Source organism: Ochotona princeps, chromosome 5 (genome assembly GCF_030435755.1).
Source record: "Ochotona princeps isolate mOchPri1 chromosome 5, mOchPri1.hap1, whole genome shotgun sequence".
NCBI classification, from domain to species: Eukaryota; Metazoa; Chordata; class Mammalia; order Lagomorpha; family Ochotonidae; genus Ochotona; species Ochotona princeps.
The window spans coordinates 78436519-78463025 of NC_080836.1; the positions used below are offsets into that span (position 1 = coordinate 78436519).

General features: G+C 39.3%; 1 protein-coding gene across 3 annotated transcripts; it reads left to right on the forward strand.

The window, feature by feature from the left end:
* The first annotated feature begins 982 nt into the window (after positions 1-982).
* On the forward strand, positions 983-25995 carry CD28 (CD28 molecule). Of its 3 annotated transcripts, XM_058664894.1 has the most exons (5): positions 1150-1207; positions 13353-13454; positions 17859-18215; positions 20570-20694; positions 25560-25995. In XM_058664894.1, the coding sequence occupies exons 2-5, from the start codon at positions 13400-13402 to the stop codon at positions 25686-25688; spliced, it is 666 nt and encodes a 221-aa protein (XP_058520877.1). In that variant the 5' UTR covers positions 1150-1207; positions 13353-13399; the 3' UTR covers positions 25689-25995. The 3 variants fall into 3 exon arrangements, with proteins under 3 accessions (XP_058520878.1, XP_004577315.2, XP_058520877.1); XM_058664895.1 differs by lacking the exons at positions 1150-1207; positions 13353-13454 and adding an exon at positions 983-1088; XM_004577258.2 differs by lacking the exon at positions 13353-13454 and having other exon boundaries at positions 1048-1207.
* Positions 25996-26507: the final 512 nt, after the last annotated feature.

Consider the following 26507-nt stretch of genomic DNA (forward strand, 5'->3'; position numbering starts at 1 on the left):
ACATGATATTTATGAAGAATACTTAAACCAATGGGAAAATGTTCAAGATACTGCAGATACCGGCATATGTTGTTTTAAACCAAAAGTAAAATATATTATAAAATATGTAAAAATCTTAGTAGGCAGCTATATGGAAGAAAATGGACAAGAATTCTGATAGTGTTAAGATCAGGGTTGTAAGAATTTGGAGAAATCCATCAAGTATGACATACTAACCCTGGCACTTGAATAGGAGAGTGGATTGGCCATGTTATTGGGAAGACCTTGCTGCCAAGTGATGGGAAGTAGAGAGGGCTCCAGAGGAGAGGTTATGGGTTTGGGACTTTCTGCTATGGAGTCTCTTTTTGTGGCCCATTACTTATCCTTGGGATAATGCGTTGAGGGACGTAAGATGGGTGTGTGTGTGGCGAGGGAGGGGCTTAGATTATCTTCTTATCTGCTAAGAACAATAATGGTGTTTGGCCTTCCATTTGCTCTGGGAACTTCCTTTAGCTACAGCCATCTGTGTGTGCTTGCAAGCCAGCTGTGTTTTACAGAGTTCCTAGAACTGAGCAGAAGGAGGCTTCACATAAAATGAGCTCTGTGGGCTAAGCGCTCCATAGGATCACCTAACGTCGGACACATTCAATTCCTGGTAGTTTTGACTCCTTTAAGTCTCTACGCAGATTTCTTCTAACTCCTCTTTGTGATTCTCATCGCTGGCTTTTTGACTGAATCTATCATCCTCCTATGAAAAATCAAGAGGTTCTGCCCTTCTTAGAACATCTTGTTTGTCTGCCCTTGTTTGTCTGCACCCATTAGTCTACATCCATTTTTCACAACTCTGCTATCCAACATCCATAAGCAAATGTTCTCAGGAGCCCATCACACAGAGACTGACATCCTTGATAAAGTAGCAAGAAAAGGCTTGACTTAACAGAAGAAACAAAAGCCTAAAGTCATCAAAACAAAGTAATATCCTGTGTGAAAAGTTGCAGTCACGATGCCTTGTGGTTTGAGTCCCTTGATCATGTGCCCTAAGGGAAGTAGGCTGACAGTGGCCTTGGATGACCGAGATTCTCAGGCCGTGGCTGTCTGGCACATCTTCAGTTCACCTCACACTCAGGGTTCCTTGGGAAGGAGGTTCTGGAGCCGCAGTCCACCATTAGGACGATGATCGTCAGGTTGCTCTTGGCTTTTAACTTCTTCCCCTCAATTCAAGGAACAGGTAAAACAATTCAGATTTTTCTTCTCCTCTAAGTTTTCTTTTGCAGTCTTGTGATCAATGTGTTTTACTTTACATTTCAGACAGTGTATGAAATGTGGACATAGGAATTATGGCTCTGCTCTAACATGATACCCTGCTGTTTAGACACTCATTGATTCTCAACTATAGTACAGTATTTTGATAGAGATTATTTGGAAATCAGGAAAATATATTTAGCTACTAGTTGACACTGCCCTAGGATTTTTGAGTTCTATATTGTCTTTTTCTTTTAATTTAAGAAGATGGTTCTGAGTAGGTTGGTTCTGAAAGCTCTGAATTTAGGCTGTGTAGGTTTATAACATAAATTCAATTCTTCCTAGCTTGACTTAGGTGAGTATTCCAACTCTTTAAATCTTAGGGCTTTTTTTCTTGTTAAAAAATCTTTAAAATGAGAATGATAGTTTCACCTTGATATCATTGCAAAGACAAAATAAAATAATCCATATGAAATGCTTAGCTCACTAAGTGCTTGGCTCGTGTTATTAATATTAGTTGTAAATGATGGCTACCTTAATTGAGTAGGTAGCCAAAGAATTCTGGTGTCTGTACAGAAGCTGGAAAAATACAGACGCTAAAAAATTAATTTTCATCTACTATTGGCTGAAATCTGTTGTCTTGGGTTAAAAAATTTAAAACTCCCAATGATAATACATTTAACACTTTTGGAGCACTTGTTTTGAGCTGTATTAAGTTTTCACAAGGAGGAATTACACAGTACCTCAAACCCCATTATAGATAAAGGGATTGGGAAGGCAAGGAAATTAAATATTTTGCTCAAGGATGTGCAGGAATTAGTTATCAGAGACAGGGTCCCAACGGCATAAGGCTGCTAACTCCAGAATCTGTGGTCTTAACTGTTATGCTGCTTCACCTAATGTGATGTTGCTTGTAAGTTCATGGACATAAAGAAATCCAAGATTATATCATTTCTAGAAAGTACAATTCCTAACAGAAGGAGCCTGTTCCTTTGGTGGTAGGAATCAGACATTTGGTCAACTTGTTCTCAGAGCAAAGTTTCACTTGGCTCGAACCTTGGATTGATAGGGATCACAACATGTTTAAATAAGGACAGTTATTTTTGCTTGAAAGACATGTTACCAAGCCAGCATTGTCAAGATTCTGTCTTTAGGGTGCTGTACAGAGTCTAGGATTTTTGCTTTTGTTCTTTGAATCTCATACAAATATTCCAGACAGTGTAACTTCCCGATGTGGTAAATAGCTGCCTATGTTGGCACTTCAAAAAGTTCATGGAAAAATTCAATTAAAAGATGATTATTTTGGTACTTTTTTTTGAAACCCATGCAGTCAAGGGTCTTCAAAGAATTCATGAGAAATGCATATTATAAGCAAATCATGCATGCCTTTCAACATTACTTTGCACCCAAATAAATATTGCTAATTTAGTTTTCCACAAAGTTTCTGAAACACCCTCACATATATCCATTTATTTTGCTTTCTGATGTGCCATTGAATTTAAATGTGCATATATCTATAGTGTTGATAAGTCAAAGACCTGAGGTGATGACAAGTTATGCTGCAGGATCTGGAGCCAAGCATTTAGTTAATGAATACATTTTAGAAACACATTAAAATTAATTTTAAGAAGGTGTATAAACTTTATTTTAGGGATCTATAAATTTTATTTTAAAGCATATTTAAAATTTCTTAATTTATTATACTCTAGAGGGAAACTTCATGCTGGCTACACACTTTTAAATTTGCAATTTTAACAAAATGCTTTTCCGGTGTTTTGTGGATAATCATCTACAATCAATTCATTCACTCTTTTTTTAAGATTTCTTGTATAAGACTCAAAGTTTTATATTTTTCCTTTAGTTTATTTATTAAAAGGGACACAGTTCATAAGGAAATTGTAGAGTTGAACCAGGGAGGACATTTGCTTTCTACTTTGAGAAACATTAGCTTTTTAAATGCCAGTTCCCTTTTCTAACAGGTTTTAGTACTAGTTGTGAAGTGACCATACTATTGACTATAACCTAGGAAGGGAGCAGGCACTGAGATACTTTGGAATGCCTCTTCCGGGAGACAGGCATCTGGTAGAGTATTTACGATATCCCATATCAGAGTGCCTGGGTTCGAGTCCCAGCGCTGCTCCTGACCGTAGCTCCTGTTCTGTGCACTCTGAGAAGCAGCAGCTGATGGGTCAAGTTGTTTGGTTCCTACCACTCAATGATTGTAGGCATTGGAGACACACACACACACACACACACACACACACACACGATTTTCTCCATATCTTTACCTTTCCTACAAATTAAATAAACAAAAAGAAATGCCTTTTCTAGTAAGAAAACTTCAGAGAAGGAAAATAATCACAGCGCACACACACACACACAATTTATTCTAATCAGATAGTGCAAAGCCCTCCATGTGCTACTGATCTTTCTGTGTTCACTTTCCTTGAAGAAATTATAGATAAAGGAACTTAAATCCTTTGATTTGTGATTAACAACTACTCTGCCTGTGCTGAGATGTGTTTGTTATGTCTGAAGAACCATTTTGTTTGTTATGTATGAAGAACCATTCCAACTTCCATGAATTTAATGCTTTTAATTTATGCGTTCAGAACACGGCTTGAAACAAATGTTATATGAAACCTAGCATGATACTTCAGGATTTGGATGATGCTGTAAAAGTTCTTTATGACTCTATTAAGGAAACACAATTTAGGAAGAGTGAGTAAATCTTAATTTGGACAAAATTATTTGTTAACGCCATGTGTTTTTAACAGAATCAACTCAGAGTGACAGAGAGGACTTGCTTGGGTTCAGGCAGAATTGTAGAACCTTGAAAGGGAAACAATTTGTGGCTGATAGCAGGAGTGTACATGTAACACATGGTTTTTATCCTGTGCATAGTTTTTGTCTGTGTTGGCTATTTTTTTTTCAACAAGAAAATTATCTAGTAGAAAGAAAATAATTCAGAAATACGAGCATTGTTTTTTCATTTCCTTCCAAACGTTGGTAAGTAGACTGTCAAGACAGTCACTTTGGGCACAATTGATTTTATTAGTGCTGTGTCTCCTGAGCACTTCTGAGAACGGCACAGCAGGCAGAAAAATGATGAGTATTTAATAAAAAGTCATCGGCAGAGTAAAGCAATTAAAAACATCTTATTTATTTCAGTCTTTAGCAAATGACTCCTCTGTGGTAGTTGCATATACACAGAGAGCAGTAATCTACTTAGCCAGTCAAGTGTTGTTCTGGGGCTGGGCTTGGGCCAGTAAGGCAAGAAGATGGATGTTGAAATTGCAGCGCAACCTGCAGAAAGTATTTATGTGCCTTCCAGTGCTGTGCCACAAGGTTTTCTGGCTGTTAAAATCTCAACTGGCTGTTTCACTATTTCAAGTCATTTTGATAGATACTTAAAAAATATAGACATTGCTTATGAATTTGTTTTATTCCACATGCCCTAAGATACATGTCAATAGCATACATATATATGTATATGGTCTTACACAGATGTAATGAACTTGTATGCTCTAAATAAAAAACTGCTTTTCAAAGCAACCATCCAGCAGATTTTACAGCAAATGCTGTGACACTAATAGCAATATACCAATTCCAGGAAGTACAATGAATCATTGCTACCAATAGATTAGAGTTAGAAATGAATCTGTGGCCATCACTCCAAAGTGTTCTCCATTAAATCTGTGCTGTTGGTGGAGAGGGACTCTTGCTGCCTCCCTTCTTTTGGCCACGGACACCCTCCTCCTCCAGGGTTGCTTTTCTCACGAGTGGAGAAATGCCGAATTATTATTCTGGGGCTTTTATCTTATGTGACTATCTTCCTCCAAGTATTTCCTGCATGCAGTGTGCTGACATTCGCAAAATGACTTTTTTTTTAATGTCACCAATATCCCAGAAGAAAATTCTGTTTGCGGTTTATCATCTTTAAAATAAGAGCTCTTTAGTGATGAGTACAGACATCGGTGAGGATATAGAATCCCTTTGGGTCTGATCTTCACACCAGACGGCAGGCAGTCCTGCAAAGTGTGACTGTTTCACAGCAGGTCATGATAAAGGATGAAACAATATTTTTCCTCCTCTCCATCTTGGTAGATTGTTTTATTGTTTTCTTTGAGAAATTTGTCTACAGAGGGAGTCTCCTGCGCAGTGGATGCTTGTGCTAAACAGTGGGCAAAATGACAGCTGCCTGCCTTGTGTGCCACTGGAGGGGCCTCCTGCTTTCCAAGTTGTGTTAAGTTCTCTGCATCTCTTTTAAGGTGGTTTCTTAGGCTATTTTTCATCAATAGCATGGGTTTAGCACCAAAAGACACATCCAGAGTTTTCAGGCTGAGAACCATAACATGAGAATTAATCCTGGAGGGGAGGTAGTGCAGGCCCATGGAGAAGTGGTTGCAAAGCGAGTGTCTAACTTTCTGGTTACTCTCATTGCGATGGTCTGAGCACAGAAAGAGAGGTGTGCAGGGGTGGAGGGGAAGGGTTAACAGTTCCCTCATCACTAGGTAGAGGCTCCATAAAAAGAGGGTTTGGGGACTTTTTTTGGCGTCAGTACTTTAGTGCTAATTTAGTCTGTGTGTCATCACGCAATTGATGCTTGCTGGGTGTCTTCCTGGTTGGCAGACAGCCTGCCACGTGGTGGAGAATTTCTTACATAACTCTGAGCTGCTCTTTTATCTCTGCATCACTATTTATGTCATCCTTTTCTCTGTTATCAACTGCTTTATCTAGAGTTAATGGTTCCTGTTGGTGTCATTCAGAATTACTCACTCACAGTTCATGTTGGTCCCTGACATATTCATGAGCTGCTTTCTGCAGCATTTAAGTCACAAAGAAATCCAAATTGCTGACATGTCCAGACAGACTTCCTAATTGAGAACATAGGTGTCTGAATTACTGTTATTTATATTATTATTGTTCTTACTGAGAAGATAGACGGTTGTCATGACTTAGGGATGCCTGGCAGTCGGTGAATTGTGTTTGCAGGTGCCATTTGACCTGACGTCTGTCCTTGATCCTGAACACTCATAGTAATAAGAGTACATAGTGTAATATCAACTGGGTTCCATTCCTGATGCACTGACTCTGTCTGACAAGCAGTGGGTGAGGATGGGCATCCATGAGGAGGGTATTTCCTTTCATTGTGAAGCCCTTCGGGCACTGAAAGGGGGTGCTAGCAGGCTCCTCTTACTGCTCCTTGCTGCTGTGCTTTGCTAACACAAGTCCTTGTTCATTTGCTCATTCAGCTGGTATCTATTAAAACTTGCTATGTGTAAGACACTATTCCAGATTCTGTAATAAATAAAAAATCCACTTTGAGCTTTAAGAAAAGATGAGAATTGTGAAATCTTTCTGGGAAGTTATTTTTTAAAAAATCAGGACATGGTAAATAATACTGTATCCACATAAACTCGTTTTATAGAAAGCAATTAGAAGCAGAAGCATCCAGAGAATTATTGAATGCAACCCCAGACGTACAGAGATGAAAAGAAACTCGGACATCTTTCAATTTGTGATCAACAAATTGTATCGTTTCCTAGAAGCAGCTTATAGAAAAAGGACATTGCACCTGACTTCGGCTTTTGCCCAAGATGAAGCATCTGTTGTTTAACTTTCCATCCTTCCGGAGCCAAGCACGTTAAGTGCCATTGTTCATTTGCTGAATGAATGACAGAAAGAGTTTGTCACAGGAGAAATGAGAATACCAAAGAATGATTCTGACGTATCCAAAGTTCTTTTTAGAAAGTTCTCACTGATCACTGTGATAACTTTTCTCTCTCAGAAACTAATGTCTTAGATGTCATTGCTCAGACGGGACTTTCTGTTAGGAAACCACTCGAGTTCCTTTTTGTTAGGTTGAATGTACCATGATACTTTTCTAAAAGGGCAAGGGCAAGCATCCTTTACACTAGTGACCGCTTGTGTAGGAGCAGAGATCAAGGTTAAATGTGTTGCTTAAACTTGTGCTGCCCCAAAGCTACTTGTTTGGGAAATTTATTATCCAGGCCTCTGAATTCTGTTACTTGTACTCATTTTTGTCCTTCTTTGAAAGTCTCCTTGTAGTTTAACGTCATACTTTCTGTGAAAAAGAAGTCCTGTCCTCGATGTCCCTGGTAGGTGGGACATGCACGGTCTTGGACAGTATTAGTTGCTTGGCCTATTTTTCTAGACAGAAGTCATGCTTCTGCCATGTGCTCTTCACTACACAACTCTCTCTTCTCTGGTTCTGCTAGCTTCCTGTCCCTTCACCACTAAGACCCTAAAGTGGTCATAGCTTTGCCACCACAAGCCACAGGTTCCAGTTCCAGCGCTGGTACCTATGGTTTGCTGTCTTCACACCTTTGCCAATAAACCCTCCTACTATTTCCAGTGATGAAAGTGTCATTTGATTTCTCTTGGCATTCTAAACAAGACAACATATTTGTGCATGTGTGTCTATCACAGTCATGCAAAAACTCCCCCCCTCCTTTTTTTGAGAGACATTCTTTATATTTGCATTCCTGGTGAAAATGGGGAGTTTCAAGACAAGTAACCAGAAAGACAAATGAAATGACGATAAAGTTATTTAGAAACTGTGACCTGTATTATTATTTTCTTCACTTTAACATTAATTTCTGAGAGAATCTGGGACCATTCAAAGTGTGATGGCTCATGAATAGTTTTGTTTTTATTTCTCTACTAGCTCAATGAGGAATGTGAAAGATGTTACTGGGGACTTTAAAAAGTTCTTGGAAAAGTGGGATTAAGAGATAAGTTTATTTGGAGTCACAGTGATTTTGAAATCGATACTTTTTAAAATAATATTCATTTTTCATGAAATTTTTTTAGGGACCCCCTACAGCAAGATTTGTATTCTTCTTTCCCATACCTGCATAAAGCCAAACCACCAACTAGAGTCAGTAGAGTAACACAATGCTACATCTTCTTTTCCTCCAAGTAGTACTGCTTGTCTTGAAAGTTCTGCCCCTTGCAGAACCTGAAAAGGAACAATTGGTCAGGGGGGCACATGTTGAGGGTATCCCGGGCCTGAACAGGAAATGTACTCAGAGGAAAGTTATAGTAACTTAACCAGCACTGTGGTCAGGAGTGGGGTGTTCATTCTGGGCTGGGACACCAGCGTTACCTTCACAACATACTCACAAACATCACAGGACAAGACTGTTGAAACAGAAAGCTTTCATTTTTGTTCCTTCCTACCAAGCATGTTAAATTCTGTTCAATCATAATTTTTAAAAAGCAAGCAACATGGTTAGGCTCTTTCAACCTGATTTTTTGTCTTCAAAAGAATCTGAGATGGGAATACCTGGAATGCAGTGAAGTTCTGCAAGACTTTGAAAGAAAAAGTAGCATTACCAATTAAACAGGTAGAGTGTCTCTTTAACTACTTCTTTAGCTCTCTAATGCACACTGCAACCTCAAGTGCTGCCTATCCCACCCTCTGGCTCAGCAGTCTCTGTGTCCGTGTTATTTCTCCCTGGTACTGACATAGGAGAGGAAAGAGCGCATCCTACAAATGTCAACATGACAAACAACGTAACCCACCAAAGCTTGAAGTTGAGGATTTTTCTGCTGAGATTCAGATTAAAAAAATAAAAGTGACTTCGTATGTTGAGCAGTGTCCCTTTTGTACTCTTGGGCAAGCAGCATTGATGAAGATGAAATGATTATTTCTTGTGGATTGGGAGTACTTCATAACAGATGTTCTTTGTGACCCTGCTGGTCTGTAGATCTTATCTGGGATCCATTTATGACCTTAAGGAAGTCTTTGAAATTCTAAGCAAAATGTTTTGACTCCCTTAATCTAGGGGGTTATGTTCTAACATCACACTAGTGGATGCTTGCAGATGGTATACAACAATGTCTTCCTCATCTTAATCAAATATTTATTAGATATGGAGGCCATAGCTTTTCCAGTTTGAGATAGGAGAGCAAAACCAGTATTGAGTTCTTTCTCTTTTACAATTTCCTAAATAGATTAATTCTTACTGTAGATCTTAGCAACCTCAGCAAATGACTCTTTTCTTTCCTTATTTAGTCAAGAACTTTCTCTTTTTCATTTAAAGGAAACACTTTATAGCTACTCTTTGGCATGTTTCCATTTCCAGCATCACTATTCTTATGTTTTGGAGGTACGGTAAAATACAGTAAGGGTTAATTGAATGCAAGCCTTGTAATATCATGACAGTTGAGTTGAACAAATATTGGTGGGAAATGCATATAGCATGGATGTCCTGGAGTGGAGCAGTATGAGGTTTTGTCAGGTACAACTAGTCATTTAAAACTTATTAATGATTTACTTCTAGAATTTTCCATTAAGTTCTTTTGGATCACAACCAACTGTAACTGAAACTACAGAAAGTAAAACTGAGGATAATGGGACAGGCTACTATAGCATGTTCACGGGTTGCCAAGAAAGTTTGGAAATACACTTTTTCTAAATATGAATCCAGTGTCAATTTAATCTTGATAGAAAAAGTTGTTTTCTTATTCATCCATGATTTAAGCATCACTTCTCCATGCCTAAATGAATTGTATCTTAACTTTAACATTGTGTGATTTTGTTTAAAAAGTCATTGGCTGCTTGTGTGTTTTAATCACCTGTTACATAAAATGAGAGATTAGCTTAATTCATCTCCAAATTTTATTCCAGCAAAATGGTAGACACTGAAATTTGTCTTGAGTTGTTCCTTTTCCCATTCCATTTATTCTACTGCTCACGTCAGATAACTGGTACTGTCCTCTCTACCCAGGTGAATGATCTATATAATGAAGCCCTGAAATCATGTTGAAATTTTGACGCAACAAGGCAGAACTAAAAGAACAATAGGTGAGACATCGTGAGATGTGAGATTAGGTTTCCAGAGTCACTTGTTCTGAAACCGTGGGCAACTCACTGACCTCTTTGACCTCAGTTCTCCATCTGTAAAATGGCCAAAAAGATGACTGCCCCACCTGTTTACTTCACAGGTTGGTATGGAGTTCAGATGAAATAAAGCAGGAGAACGCATATTATCGCTCTCTGAATGTAGGTCACAGAAATGAATTGAAGATAACATGTTTACTGTCTTGTACTTTAGACTCCATCTTTGGAAACCTAGCCATCAACTGAGCTTTTGGGGAGGGTCCTTTTAAAGTCATGGTCCTCACGAGACAGCTGAATGGTACCTTATAGCCATTTTAAGGTATATAGTAGCCGGTCCTGAATATAAACTAAAATTGAAATGTCAATGAGCTAATCACAGGTTGTGGTTAGGACTTGCTTTTTTTTTTTTTTTTAACATACTGGTTACTCAAAACCATGTCAATTCCATAATATTGCAAATTGCTGTTGATGTTATATTGGGACTCTTAATTGACTGGGATGATATTCTACCAGCTCTAACTTCGGACCAGAAATGGTCTCCCCAAGAAACTGTTCAACCCATCTGGACAATAAGTAGCTGGATTCTATGTTTGGTATACGTTTGCAAGGAAAGAATCTTGATTGAATTTGAACCGTAATACTGCATCAAGGTGGAGGAATCCACCAGGGGGGAGGGGCGTGGGGAGGGGTGGGGGGATTCCCAGAGCCTATGAAACTGTCACATAATGCAAAATAATTAATCAAAAAAAATAAAGTCATGGTCCTTTGATGCTTAGCCACACCTAAGAAGTGGTTATCCACTCTACCTATGGGAAGTGTTGACCTAAATATAATAATTAACCCATTTACAATAGGTAAAAAGAACTCCTCTGTTCTCCTCCTCCTACTCCTCCTCTTTCTACTTTCTTTCTTTTTCTTATTTTTTGGTAAACAAGCTATCTATACCCCACCTCATCTCATTCTCATGGAAGTACAGGCAACTTTCAATCTTCCAGAAGTCAGCTCTGTCATAAGGTTCAGATTATCTGTGGGAAATCTTTCAACTCTCACTATTTTGCAGCAGATAAGGGCCTTCTCACCTCTGATTTTACTCTTCATGTTGCCTGTTGTCAAACAGGAGTCATGAGGGAAAGAGGTTTGAGGTTACTGCTTCCTGTCTCCACACCTTTAGCTGGTTTAGCTGCTAGGAAAGGCTTTGAAAAGCAAAGCACTAAATTCATCATCAAAACAACTTGTTGATTCAGTTAGAGAAATGTCAGTCAAGGCAATCTTGTGGCACATAAGCAAATACAATGTACAATGAATGGGTTGACAAAGATTCTGTTTAAATCCAGCAGGTTTGTCCTAGGAATATCTTCCTTAGCTACTCACAAGGAGGCAGATAAAGTATCCCAGGGAGTGGTGTAGGTTTGTAACATTATTACAGACTAGAAGGATGCTCTCCATTCCTTGGGTGGACTAGACAGCAAAATAGCATCAACCGGAGGAGAGGCTGAATGTGTTTCTCTATTTTCTTCTGAATATAAATATATTCTTAAATTTTACAATATGTCTTTAAATTATTTTGTATATTTCCCCCAAACCCAGAGAGTCAAAATACACTTTAAAGCCAAGTGCCATTGGATATTCTGCTTATCCATGACATGCCAATCCCATGGAATAAAGGGTGTGCATTTTCACAATGCTTAATTTTAAGAGAAGAGAAGAGGAATCATTGCATCTACTGGAAGTTATAATAATCACATGTATTCAATATTACTTAGAGTAGCTGGCTACATTTTTATACCACCACAAGTATTTTTCATTCAGTGTCTCTCCAAAGCAGATATATACTTTGATGTTCTATGAAATAATTCCTCACTAAAATTTCCCCAAATTATTGACATAAACCAAGATAGGCTAAGTTTTATAAAGATACAAAATACTGAAAACCAAGAAGTTATGTTAACCAACCCTGAACTCAGCTTGAACCTCAAACTAGGAGGCTGTTAGCCACACACTGGCAAAGAAAGCAAATGATTTCAAACATAGTATATATGCTACATAAAAAGTTACTTATTTATCTGAGTATTTGAAAGGCAGATTGAGAAACAGCTAGAGGTTGAGGAAGAGAGAAAGAGAGAAAGAAGTATAGGCATAGAGAGAAAGAGAAAGCTCTTCCATTTGCTGGCTCATTCTGGCTGAGCCAGGTCAAAGCCAGGAGCACCATCTGAGTCTACCATATAGGTGTAGGGGACCCAAGTCCTTGGGCCATTATCTGCTCCCTCTTAGGCACTTTAGCAGGAAGTTGGATTAGAAGCAGAGGTGAAATTCCACTCAAGGCACTCTGATGTGGAATGTGGGTATCCTATGCAACTGTGTCATGAACAGGCTTTAGCCTGCCCTTCCCCCGCCCAAGAGTCAACTAATTGAAATTTATCTGTGTGGACATGGACGAGAGGAAGACAAGCAGAGAATCAGCACCCACTTTTCAAAAAGCCATAGAGTGCATAGGTTTCAAATCTTTTTCTCCAATATAGTCTTAGCACAAAAAATCATGAAATATTTCTCTTTCCCTTGCTCAATTGGTAGACATAGTATCAACTAAGAATATGGAATGTGTAACTGCAAGGCTAGATAAGGGGTTTTCAGTTTGCTCCCCCAGAGAAAGTTCTCAGTTAATAATGGTTGGGTAGCAGATTTGAATTTAGAGTCCCTGTGATAGAGGAAACACTGACTTTCAGATATTTCACTGTATCATATCTTGTGAAGGACAAATAATCTCAAGAAAGACCAGTGTTCTTCCTTTCTGAAAAGTAGCAAATAAGGGGCCCTGCATGATGGCTCTGTGGCTAAATTCTCACCTTGGATGTGCTGGCACCCCAATTGGGCCCTTGTTCATATTCTGGCTTCTTTATTTCCCATCCAGCTCCCTGATGTGGTCTGGGAAATCAGGGCAGGGGAACCAAAGCCTTGAAATCCAGTACCCGTGTGGGAGACCTGGAGGAAGTTCCTGCCTCCTGGCTTGGATTGGAGCAGCTCTAGCTATTGTGTTCACTTGGGGAGTGAACCAGCGAATGGAAGATCTTTCTGTCTCTCCTTCTTTCTGTAAATCTATGTTTCCAACAACAATAACAAAAATAACATTAAAAATCATAGAAAAGCAGCAAACATGGAAATAAGCTCCAGGAGCCCACTTGGTCCTAGTAACTTTTGAAGTCATTTGTGTTTTCTTTGTCATGATCCCTCCAGCTGGAAGAATGTCTTCAACCTATTTCAGGTATCTGAACTTCTTCTGGATGCTGATTGGTCTAGTTTGGTAATGCAATGAAGAAGAGACAAATGAAGAAGATGCAGGCAAAAGGAATACATTCATTTACTGGTGGGTCCTCTTGGCCTGGGGAAAGTCCTTGCTAATGTCCTCCATCTTGCAGCATCACTCTTATTTAAATCAATGCTGTTTTTACAAATTTTAACATGGAAATATTTCTTAGCTTTATCCAATTGTGTCAGATTTTCTTTCAGTCCATTACCACGTCTTCCCCAGACTATATCCTAAATGGTCTCCATGCGTTCACTCTGGTAGCCTTCAAATTTATCTTCCACATTTTTGCTAACATGCAAAGTTGTGTACATCACTTCTCTGCTTAAAATTCTTCAGTGAGTCTCTGTCACCTGCAGGAGAGATCCAAAGCTGCCTGAAAATAGGGGTTGGTTCTGCTGCTTTCTGTTGGGTTGATTGCTCAGCCCGTCAGTACTGGCTTAAATAAACAATGGTCAAGCAAAATTAAAAAATAAGTTGGAGGGCCCGGTGGCGTGGCCGAGCGGCCAAAGTCCTCGCCTTGAAAGCCCCGGGATCCCATATGGGTGCCAGTTCTAATCCCGGCAGCTCCACTTCCCATCCAACTCCCTGCTTGTGGCCTGGGAAAGCAGTTGAGGACGGCCCAATGCATTGGGACCCTGCACCCGTGTGGGAGACCTGGAAGAGGTTCCAGGTTCCCAGCTTCGGATCGGCGCAGCATCGGCCCGTTGCGGCTCACTTGGGGAGTGAATCATCGGACGGAAGATCTTCCTCTGTCTCCTCCTCTGTGTATATCTGGCTGTAATAAAATGAATAAATCTTTTAAAAAAATAAGTTGGATTTTCATATCAAGATCATTTTTCATTTCAAGACATGTTGAACTTTCTGATTCTCTTTTAAAAAATTATTTTATTTGAAAGGCAGAATTACAGAGAAAGGACACACACACAAAGTTGGAGAGAGAGAGAGACAGAGACAGAGACAAAGAGACAGATAGATGTTTCATCTACTGATCTTTCATCTCCTGATTCACTCCTCAAATGGCCGCATTAGCTGGAGCTGGGCTGATTCTAAACCAGTAATTAAGGGTTTCTTCTGGATCTAGGTAAAGGGGATCAAGAATCTGAGCTGTTTTCTGTTGCTTTTCCCAGGCTGTTAGAAGGGAGCTGGATTGGAAGCTGAGCAGCCAGGGCTTGAACTGGTTCCATAAGAGAAACAGGCATTGCTTGCTATGCCACAGTGTTGGCTCCAGGAAGTTTTTGATTCTTTACATGCTTGCTTTTCATTACTTCTAGAGTATTTGTTCAGTGAATGAAAAGTGAATGTAAAGTTGTTGAGACATAAGTTTTAAGCAAGATTTAATGAGCTAGCTGGCAACAAGAATGAAACAGTCACCACCTTTCACTCAGCAATTATTTATAGAGATCCTGTTAGATTCTCAGTGCTATATCAAGAAGCTTTGGGAGCAGGGTTGTGGTGCAGTGTGCTAAGCTGTAGCTTGCGATGTTGACCTCCCATATAACTAATGGTTTGGGTCAGATGCTTTGGGTCAGTAATTGTAATGGTCTGGGAAAGTAATTGAAGATGGCCCAAAGTTTTGGACTCTGTCACCAACCTGAGCATCTCAGCAGGAATTTCAGGCTCCTGGCTTTAGGCTGGCCCAGCCCTGGCCATTGTGACCATTTGAGGGGGGTGAACCAATGAATGAAAGATCTTTCTATTTATCTCTACATTTAACTCTGCCTTTCAAATAAATAAAATACATATTTTAAAGAAGTGTAATATATAGTTCTTGCAGTCAAAACACTTAGAAACTAGGGCCATTAAAGAGGCCAGTATTGTGGCACAAGGATTTAAGTTACTGCCTGCATTGTTGGCATCCTATATTAGTTTCACTCCACTTTCAATCCAGCATCCCGCTAATGGCCTGCAAAAAACCAGAAGATGGCCCAAGTGCTTGGGTTCCTGCCACCTGACAAGGGAGAACCCAAATGAATTGGGTGGTTCCTGGCTTCAGCCCAGCCCTGGCCAATGTGCCAAGAGTGAACCAAAAGATGAATGATCTTTCTGTTTCTTTCTCTCTCTTCCAAATAAATAAATAAACAAATACATCTTTAGAAAATGGGCCTAGAATAAACATGAATTGAAAGTTAAGAAATGGAAGCATATGAAACAATGTAGATGCTGACCAGGAGGCCCATGAATGACATGGATGGCAATTGTTCTGACACCTGAGAACGGAGTGCTATTCTGGGCCTCAGAGTTAGTGAAACAAAGTGTGGGGGTGGATGTTCCTAGTGCTGGCATGCTGACCTGAATGATCTGGCTGACAAGGAGGTGTTTGTCTTTAAGAACTCAGATTGGGAAGCCTGTGGAAGTCTATGTATCTGAGGATAACAAGTTAGATTTCATCTGTCACCATGCGATTCGGAAATTTCACTCTTGTTCTATACCTAAGAGGAATTGCAAATTATGGCCATGAAAAAATGTATTCAAGTGTTTACAGCAGTGTAGTAATGCTATATGACAATAGTCAAAAAATGAAGAGTGGTAAAACAAAATGAGGCCATTCCATACAATGCACTGTTATTGAGTCACAGAAAGGAATGATGTTCTGATCCATGGGATGCTGCGGATGAACCTTGGAAACACTAACTGAAAGAATCCAGACAGAAAAAGGCCATGTCCCATATGAGTCCCATTACACAAAATACGCAAAACAAGCAAATCCATAGAAACAGTATGTAGATTAGTAACTACCAGAGGCTGAAGGGAGGAAGGAATGAGAGCTAAATTCTAAACAGGGCATTAGGTAGGATGCTTTGTTGTGTCACAGTGAGTTAAGTCACCTTCCATAACACAGGCATCCCATTTGGGTGCCAGTTTGAGTTCCCGCCTGTTCCACTTTCAATGTAGCTTACTACTGGTGGCCTAGGAAAAGCAATGAAATATGACTTACATGCTTGGGCCCTTGTCACCCACATGGAAGACCTGGATGAAGCTCCTGGCTTCAGCCTGGCTCAACCATGGCTGTTGTGGCATTTTGAGAAGTGTACCAAGATGAAGATTTGCCTCTTTCTCCTCTCTCTTTGTAGTTCTGCCATTCAAACAAATAAATCTTTAATACAAAATAAAGTGTCGGGGATTTCTGGGATCATTTTTTGGCCATCCATTCACAACTTGATGAATATATTGAGAACCTACTAATTGTGCACTTCAAAAATGGTGAATTTCATGATATGTGAATTATCTCATTAAAGTTATTATTGAAAAAAAAAAATCCCCAGTATGAACCAGCTACACCAGAACTTCTGGAATTGGGAACACTGGGCCAAAGATTTCCTTTTAAAATTTGTTGATTTACAGACAGCATTGGTAAGTACATAGTAGAAAATATCTTTAGTTCTATGCAGCTTCCTTCTACATAAAACAAAATCAGAACACATGAATTCAAATGCAGGTTAAATTGCAAAGTTTGTTTTTATAGATGCTAATTTTATTTGGCTCTTCAGTGTAAATAGATAAGGTATTGCCTGAAATAGCCATTTTAACAATGCAGTGGTAGATCACTATGACACATCCTAAGACAATAGTGTTTGACTTTGCATTGAGATTTGAATCAAAGATACATAGTGATTTTCTCTCTTGGGACAAGTTAGGAGTGGTCACTTTCTGGCAAAGTGGATCGTTATGTGATGAAGAATGGTGTTTTAGTGATCTGTGTCTTCAGTGCTACTGGCCAACTTGGCTTTTGCTTCTGGTTATGTTCACAGTGACTGTAGATAAGCCTTGTAATGTTTCTAGCCCTCATACAATAATTTGAAAAAAAAAGCAGAATACATTGTCATGTGCCAGTCAGTGAGAACACAAGGTATGCCTTCTTTATAAATGTATAAATAACAAAATCTAGAATAGATGTGCTAACTTCAATAATTCCCAGATAGTGATGAATAGAAAAATATACAAATTTCTTGAGAAGGTTGTTTGTCATACATGCTGTGGAAATGAAATGAAAGCAAACCCTCTGGTTTATTTTTCCCCCCTTCTTCATTCCATTCTTGGAATAGCCACCACTGAATGTCAAGATGTTTAAAAACATTTTCATGCCTTCACCAAAGCCTGTATCACCACTTACAAACCAATCTGTTTATGCATGTGCCAAGCATTAAAGGCATTTCCAAATGTAACAGTCAGAAAATCAGCTGAAGGCATGACTGAATCTCAAGTCAGATTCAGGAATCCTGAGCACCGTGCTGTGGTATTCAGTGCCATCAGAAGGCCACATTCTGCCTTCCGGGTGAGAACATGTCCCACTCAAAGGAAAGTGAAAACAACAAATGTAAACTATTAAACTCTTGGTGCCCTTGTCTTCATCTGCCAGGAGAAAGCCTGTGCTGATCTTCTCAAGTGATTAATTAACACTTCTAAATTTGAGGAAAAAATTATCCTTCCATTCTTGTTCTAAGCAAATGGTTTTTCCTGCAGAAAACAAGATTTTGGTGAAGCAGTCTCCCATGCTCGTGGTGCAAAACAACGAGGTAAACCTCAGCTGCAAGTATACCTACAACCTCTTTTCAAAGGAGTTCCGGGCATCCCTTTATAAGGGAGCAGATAGTGCTGTGGAAGTCTGTGTAGTGAATGGGAACTTTTCACATCCACGCCAGTTTCATTCCACTACGGGGTTCAGCTGTGATGGAAAATTGGACAATGAAACAGTGACTTTCTTCCTCAAGAATCTGCACGTTAACCAAACAGATATTTACTTCTGCAAAATCGAGATCATGTATCCTCCTCCTTATATAGACAACGAGAAGAGTAATGGAACCATCATCCATGTGAAAGGTAACATGCAACTCTCCCTGAAAGTTACCCCATGGTTTACCATTGCAGTCCTGAAAACCAGTTCAAGGTTAGTGCTGAGGTTGGGAAAATCCCAAGGGATCTGATGCTAATGAAAGCAAATATTTTTTAATTAATGTTCTTCCATTTCAGATGAGATTCAGATTATGGTTTGAATCTCTTTGCTTTCCCTCATTGACAATGGGCAAAAAGAGATAGTCTGTGGTTACACATCATTGACAAGGTTATTCCTGATCCCAATGGTTCATGGAAAGGATGTTAATAAAATGCAAGCCCAGTTACTCTGAGAAAGGAGCTGCATCTAATAGGTCAGGACTTAGGAAGAGCTGGGAGGGATGTGACTGGCAGCGATCCATAACTGGAAGACTATTAAGACCACTTGAGCAAGTATCTCAGCATGCCCCACATCTGGGACCTTGGGCAGGTGGGAGACTGGGTGGGGATTCTCCCTCAATATCCCCCTTCACCTCAGATACATAAATAATAAAACTATATATTAAAAAAATTCAAAAAAAAGAATAGGTTCCATGTCTAATTAATTTTCTCTTGAGGCTTCATGATCCTCTTCAGTAAAAAATTCAATTTCAGTATAATTTTCAGTAAAAATGGATTCTTTTCCATTTGCTACCAGCCAACTGTGCAATCTAAGTCATCCATCTTGTTGAGGCTCCAAAATTCCACTACAGTGATGCCTCAAAAAGGTTATAGAAAAATGTTAAAAGTTAACATATTTGATGTAAAAACTTTTTTGAAATTCATGCACAGTTTTAAAATAATACCTATTTCCATTTACTTTATAAAGATCTTTCATACAATTTCAAAATTTTTTACATCAAGATGAATTTATCTTTAATTACATTTTCCCACAAACCTTTTGAACCCTTATATTAAGCAAATCTCATGAATAAGTAGAAATACATGTAAATAACTTATATTGAAATTGTGCTTTCTTGAAAAGTTGGAGAGCAAAATCACAAGAGTTCCAAACTCAGAAAAGCATCATTTATCAGAGGAAAAAAAAAAACTAAAAGTTTATATAATTCTATATAAACCACATAGAATTATGGATACCCTATAGCTTTTCCTATTTGTAGAATAAGAAATGTGTTCTCACTTTTCTAACAAATACTAGGGTTATTTCAGTAAGTGTTTTACTTCATTGTTTGTGGAGACAGAACTGTACTACTAAAAAACAAGATACTAAATAAGGAAAAAATATGCATTTAGTGTAGCAGAGTAGTTTTTGTGTGCCAGTAAAATAGAGGCAATTATGTATAAATATTTGCTTGCTGAGTCTGAGATTTCTGATATCTATAATGTCTTTGGGGCATTTTTAATCGGATCAAGTCACAAGTTAAAAAGAATGCTTTTTGGAAGCTGAATGGAACATTTTCTTATGTAGTTGATATATTAAGTTCAGATTACATTTTTTATATATGTTACACACTCTCATACACATGGATTATAATTTATATTAAAGCACAAAGGAGGCCAATCATCCCATACTTAATAATTTCTGTAATAATTTACTGTAGGGATAGACTTTGGAGTCTAGATACATGGTTTCTGTTGAAGGCAAGTTTGGATTTAAGTAATTGGAGACTACCATTTTGAATCCAATCATCCTATACTCAATTATTTGCAATCCTGCCTGCATATTAAAAATCTGGGTATGCTCAAAAATATACTGATATGTGGGCTCAGCTTGAGACTCTGATGTAATTGGTGTTGGTTGAGGAGGATCGCTGCATGTTGTATTTTCAAACTTCCTCATCTAATTCTCATGCACAGCCATGATTAAAAATCAGATGGTTAGATCAGTTATGGTATGCTCTCTCATGTTATTTTTCTCTGATTTTGAATATAGCTCTGGGTTCCTTACCTAGCTTTTGGTGGTACTCAAAGATATGCAGTGATTTATGCCCCATCATATAATCTGCTTGACAGAGCCAAAGCCACATTATATTGATTGATTTTTGTAAGGTTTGAAAACATGTGTATGTCTCAATTTACTGTAGGGATGGACTTTAGAGTCTAGATAAGTGGTTTCTGTTGAAGGTTGGATTTAAGCCATTAGAGGCAACAATTTTGAGTCATACTGTGGTGGAAACAAAGTCAGGTGAATATTATCTGCCTGAATAACCTTAAAGTAATGACTTCTACTTGTAGTCTTGGAAACTGCCCAGGTTATGATGAGAGGTGGGCTTGGATAATTTTCAGAAATTGCATTTTGTGTATTTGTATTTCATTCATACTCTGATGTTTAGAAGGAAAAAACTATAATTGATAATGTACTTAACTGCCTTTCTCTTAGGATGTAATCTATTTCATTTCAGAGCAACATCTTTGCCCAGCTCACCTATCTTCGGAATCATCAACGTTCTTTTGGGTGCTGGTGGTGGTTTGTGGAGTCCTGGCTTTCTACAGTATGCTGCTCACAATTGTTCTTTTTTCTTGCTGGGTAAGAGAAGCAACAATGCTTTTATGTGAGTTCCCCACTACATATGCACTCTGAACATACTCAAGAATGTTGCCTAGGTGGTTTGTTTTCTGTTTTACATGTAATTATGGCTGTTTTCTTTATTCCTGCCACACTTGGTTAGGTTCCTTTTCAGCCTTTTCAACTTTATCTGAGATAAAACGGGACATAAATTCTATTTCAGAAGGCAGTGAATAAGAAGCTAAATGAACCAAGAGGCAAGAGGTCAGGGACAGTTACCTTTCTTTTTTGTTCATAATTGTGGCTAATACAGTTTTAACACATGTATAAAAATCTAGACAACTCAGGAAGCAAGGCAACTGAATCCAATGAACAACTGTGGTTCAGGGACACAAAATCATGAGAGATTTGGCTACTAAAATTGTGTATTCAAATCTAGAAGAAACTAGGTCTGTTTATCTGAGTCATATTTTTGTCTCCTCTGAAGCAGTTGAATTCTGTGAGACCAAGTATGGTATTATCATTATGAAACTGTAATGGGAGTTAAGCTTTTCTGAGCTCTCACCACTGAAGTGGAGCTAAGCAGTTTTTGCAAATGCTCATGCAGTACACTTGGCATGCCTTTTTTTTCATCTTCCTTAATGTTGAATTTTTGGCCTAGGTTTCGGCATGTTTTGATGACCATATCTACTGTTGAGAAAAGGCCTCCTTTGCAAAGATCTTTTAGAAGACTTCCCTCTTTTTTGCACAGCTTAATGCAGAATCATACATTGATTCCATGCTGTCTTTGAATATCTTTCCACAGGAAATAGATTCATGTATTCGAGTTTTCAATAAGAAATGCAAGCTTCCCAAGGAAAGGAATATTTCTCTTGATATTTTCCATTCATTTTGATGTTAAGTACATTAAGTGCCTATTGGATTGACAAACTGACAATCCCAACAGGTCAAAATAAGAATTTAACTTAGTCTGCCTGAAGTATGATACTCTTTCTTAAGATATAATTCATACATTATATGAAGCCATAAATGGGTCAGTGATTTTTGAAAGTCATACCACGGTTTGAAGCCATATTCTTTGCTAGAGCCTGGATGCTGAAGACATAGCTCTGGATTCTCAATCATGCTGTTCTGTCATTCACCCTTAGATTCTTGCAAATCCTTGCTGGCCTCTTGTCAGAGCTTGCCTCTAGGTTGTTCCCCACAGGCTCCCAGGGGAGTACATTTGTCAGGCTGAAGTGACCTAATCTGTATCTTCTTCAAGGTTGGGAAACAAAGTGGTTGCCTGTCCCTGGAAATTCTTTATTTGTGGTGTATGTATGAGATATCATATTGGGGATTTGCCTGGCTTGTCTTCTGTAGGCTGCCCAATTTTGATGGGGTGCTTTAGCACACACACAAAATCTGAAGTTCTGCATCAGATGTTATCCATCTGATGTATCTTTCTGGGTCTTGGTGTCTTCATTCCAAATGCTGAAATCCTCTGTGGTATTTGCCCATGATTTTAGAATCATTAGTTCTGATTGTCCCCTTACTTTTAGGGATTTTATGCCTGCATTATTGCTTTTCAATCCTCTCACTGGAAATCTCAACTTCCTTACTTAAAGGCCAGGAGCAGTGGCCCCTGGAGTGTCCTTCCTGAAGAGGCACTTCCTTGTGATATGCTGACTTAGGTCAAAGTAATTTACTAGCTATGTATGAAGTAGTTTTGGGAATTGCTTTAATCCTCAGTGGCCAGAAGGATACTGCTCATCATTTAAAACTTATTATGAATATGCATTAGAATGCTAGATATTATAATGAGGCACTAATTTGCTGAGTAACTCAAAGCACCCAGAAGGACAAAAGCAACTCTTTACTTTCAATGTGTTAAGCAGTTCCTCTCAACTCAGATATATTGTAGACACTACAAATTTTCTTTTGATGCCACTCCTAATTCCTGGTGAGGTTCATCTTGCCTTCTTTTGAGAAAATTTATTTGGGTCTTACATGCCTCATTGACTTCCTGTGAGTTGGACAGTCTTAGGACTTAGAGTGTCATGTCACCTCGGGCTTCTTGTATTCCATCATAATGGCCAATAAGATTTAACTTAAACCCAGGTCTCCATAGTCTCTTTCAAAAGCTATGTTCATGCAAATTTATCTATATTTCATAAAACAGCATTTTCGCCCTGGGCTTATCTTTCAATGTTGCTGTGCAACAAGCATCATCTGCATCTAGGCCATTAAGGATCCCCAGAGTTTAGCCTTTCTGAGGTAATTTTCTAGGCTCCTATTTTTGGCTGGTCTGCAGTGTGCCCTGGTCTGAGTTACCATTTTTGGGAACTTCCTGAGAGCCTGTGATGAGCTACTGTAGGCTGTTCTAGGCTGAGTGGGTTTCTGGGAGCAGCTGTGGATTCTATCTCAGTTCTTGACCCGATGTTGACATCGGAGTAAACAAAGAACTCTCTTGGTGAGTTTGTCATAGCCTAGCACCTGTCACTGTCCCTCAATTCTTCATTCACTCAGTTGAAAGGTAAACCAATTCTCTTCCCAAATCTAAAGGAGTCTTTTTAAAACCAGTCTTTCCTACTGCAGATCACAATGTAGGGAGTGTGGATAGTGCATGTACAGGTAACACATGCCTCTAAATTTGGTAAATTCTTGAAGACTGTCTTCAGATAGATAGCCTCATATGTGCCCTGTGTATTGTTGCTGTTCCCCCAGGAAACAAGTTGGAGTAGAGGGAAGGGCAAAATGAAAGTGTGGTCCTCTGATCATACATTTAAGAAAAAAGATTTATTTATTTTTATTAGCCAGATTGACAGAGAGGAGGAGATACAGAGGGAAAGATCTTCCATTTGCTGGTTCACTCCCTAAGTGGTTGCAATGGCTGGAGTTGAACTGATCCAGGAGCCTCTTCCGAATCTCTCACATAGATGCAGGGGTCTCAAGGCTTTGGGTCATCTTCTACTGCTTTCCCAGGCTACAAGCAAGGAGCTGGAAGGGAAGTGGAGTATCTGGAACATGAACCGGCACCCATATGGGATCCTGGCACATGCAAGGCAAGGACTTTAGCCATAAGGCTACCATGCCAAGCCCCTCTGGTCACATATTTTAACAAAGGCTATGGACTAAGTGACAGTCACATGGACAAGTAAGTGGGTACTCACTCAATCTATCTATCTATCTATCTATCTATCTATCTATCTATCTATCTATCTATGTTTGATAGGTGCACATGGACACAGAGGGTTCTGTATAGTGTTCCCAAGTCATGCATGTGCCATTTCCCTACTATAGCTCTATTTAGAGTTAAATTGATAAAAACCAAATGTACCATCTGCTAATAGCGTGAGAGTAAGCCTGGCAGCTGATTGCAGCAGGTCTTGCATGATTTTTGTTCACAAACTGAAAAACCTCAGAGTCAAATCTCCTCTACCAGCTCTAGCATTTTGGAATTTCTGGAAGCAAAGACTATTGCTTGGGAGCTTGGTGCAGGAGTCCTCAGGGCTGGAGTAAGTACTAATAATACTTCTCAGGGTATCATGAGCAGTCTTCTAAACTTATCTGGGGGCAAGCCTTTCCTTGTCCACACTCTTGCCATACTGCAACCCTGCTCCCGTGAGGGATATGGTCTTTCATTCATACAACCATCATGTTTAATGGACAATTTAATTCACAAATTTGATTTCTTTGAGTCCCTCTATCTGAGTTACTTCCCTGATTTTGCATATGTAATGATATCCTTTCTTATTAGTTGTAGTAGGTAACCATATAACCATGTTAGCATCCAAATGATCCAAGCTGAATTTGTATCTTCTTTTAAATCGATACATCCTACTGCCCTGGCCTTCCATCTGTGGTTGGAAGACAATCCTACTGGTCACCCAGACTCAAACTGGTCATTGGATTTGAGCAATCATCAACCTGGCTGATGATACTCATTCAAATTTCATAATATATTTTGCATTCTTTATTTAATTATAATTCCATTATTTTGAAGACTAGACTCTACATCAGGATTTCCTAATCTTGGCTCTATTAATGACATAATTTTGGACTAGGTGCTTCTTTATTGTAGGAGAGCTCCCTGTGAATTACAGAATGTTGAGTGTCATCTCTGGCCTCTTCCCTTTAGATGCCAGTAGAATCTTCATGGTGACAACACAGGATAGCTCAGGCTTTGCCAAATGTTCCCCTGGCATAGGATATGGGAGCTTGAAGTATCAAGAATGAAGCTTGGAGAGTGTACATATGTTAGTATCATTCACCGAGTTAAGAAACATTTTAACTAGATTTTTGGGAGAAAATATTAAATTTTGCTTTTGGACATACTGAGTTCATAGTTCCTTTGAGATCCAGTTCTGAGATATGAATTCTGGTGAACAGTTGATATTTGAAGCTGCGAATGTGGACAAGAGTACCTACCTACAGAATTAGCATGAGTAGAGGAGAGAAAGCTAGGGCCAGTTAGGGAGGGATGAAGCTGCAAAGAGGCAGGGAAGGAGTGGCCAGAAAGGTAGGATGTCTCAGAAGGCAAAAAAGTGTGTTACAAAACAGTGTGCAACCAATAGGATAGAGTGCTGCAGAGAGTTCAAGAAGAAAAGGACTGACAACATGTTGGCTGTACATTGTGCCAAGGAGATAAGGGTTTTCAAACTCTTCTTTAGCATATAAATGTGTTTCTAAAATACTTCCTTTGCTTGAGATTTTTCGAGTTAACTTAGAGTGGTCAGTGGTGAAGCTCCATGTATCCATCTTAGCCAAGACCCAGGGGCTCAGTACTTGCTGGTACCCACAGCCACCTGACAGCTGGTGTTTTGAAGAGTTGTCTCCAAATTCCCTGCACTCCTCCCATTGCAGGTCCTCCTGTCCCTCCACACTGACATTCTCCTCTTTTGCAGATGACAAGTAAGAAGAACAGGCTCCTTCAGAGTGACTACATGAACATGACCCCCCGCAGGCCTGGGCCCACCCGCAAGCACTACCAGCCCTATGCTCCAGCGCGGGACTTTGCAGCCTATCGCTCCTGACATGGACGCCTATCCAGAAGCCAGCCGGCTGGTATCCCTCCACCTGCTCACCAACACTGCTCTGGATAGGAAAGAATTGCCTCATCTTCAGCCGGCCATCGTGGGTCCCTGTTAGGCCACCAATGTCAATTTTTCCTAAGTGACTAGGCGCAAGATCGTTCTGAAACTCTAAAATGAAATCAAGGAAATTTGCCATAGTGGGCTCTGTCTGGCAGGGCCATGCTCCAAATTCAAACTTGCCATGTATTTATTGATATCAAGAAAGTAAAGTGGATTCTGTTAGCCTTAAAATCTGCTTCCAAGCTGCTGACTGGGTCCAGTTCTTGCCTCATGCACCTGAGCATCTCAGTCAAGCAAAATGCAATAGTCAAAGACGTTTTAGATGGAGAAGGGCTAGACTATCCCTCCCCTGGTTAAGTGGGTATTTTGGGTGGGGTTAGATTAGAGTGTGGGTTTGGTAGGGAGACTGAAATATTTTAAAACTGTTAAAACACTGTCTGTTATTCATGAAATGAGCCATTTTGTTCCTTTTTAGTGCTTCTACCCCAACTCTTCCACATTAGTTTAGAGATATAGACATTGCTTTTGCTGAGCTCTGATTGAGTTTAGTAACCTTGGCCACTGATTATCCCTTTAAAGTAATATTAGGCAAACCAACTTACCTTCCTCACACCTGAGATGGGAATTCAGCGTTCATATTCATGACATGATTTCCAAAGAATAAATTCATCCTTCCACACCAATAAGAGTGTGTCAAGAAGTAAGGTCACTTAATGGCAAACATATTTGAGTACTATGAAGGATTATTTGCTCACTAGA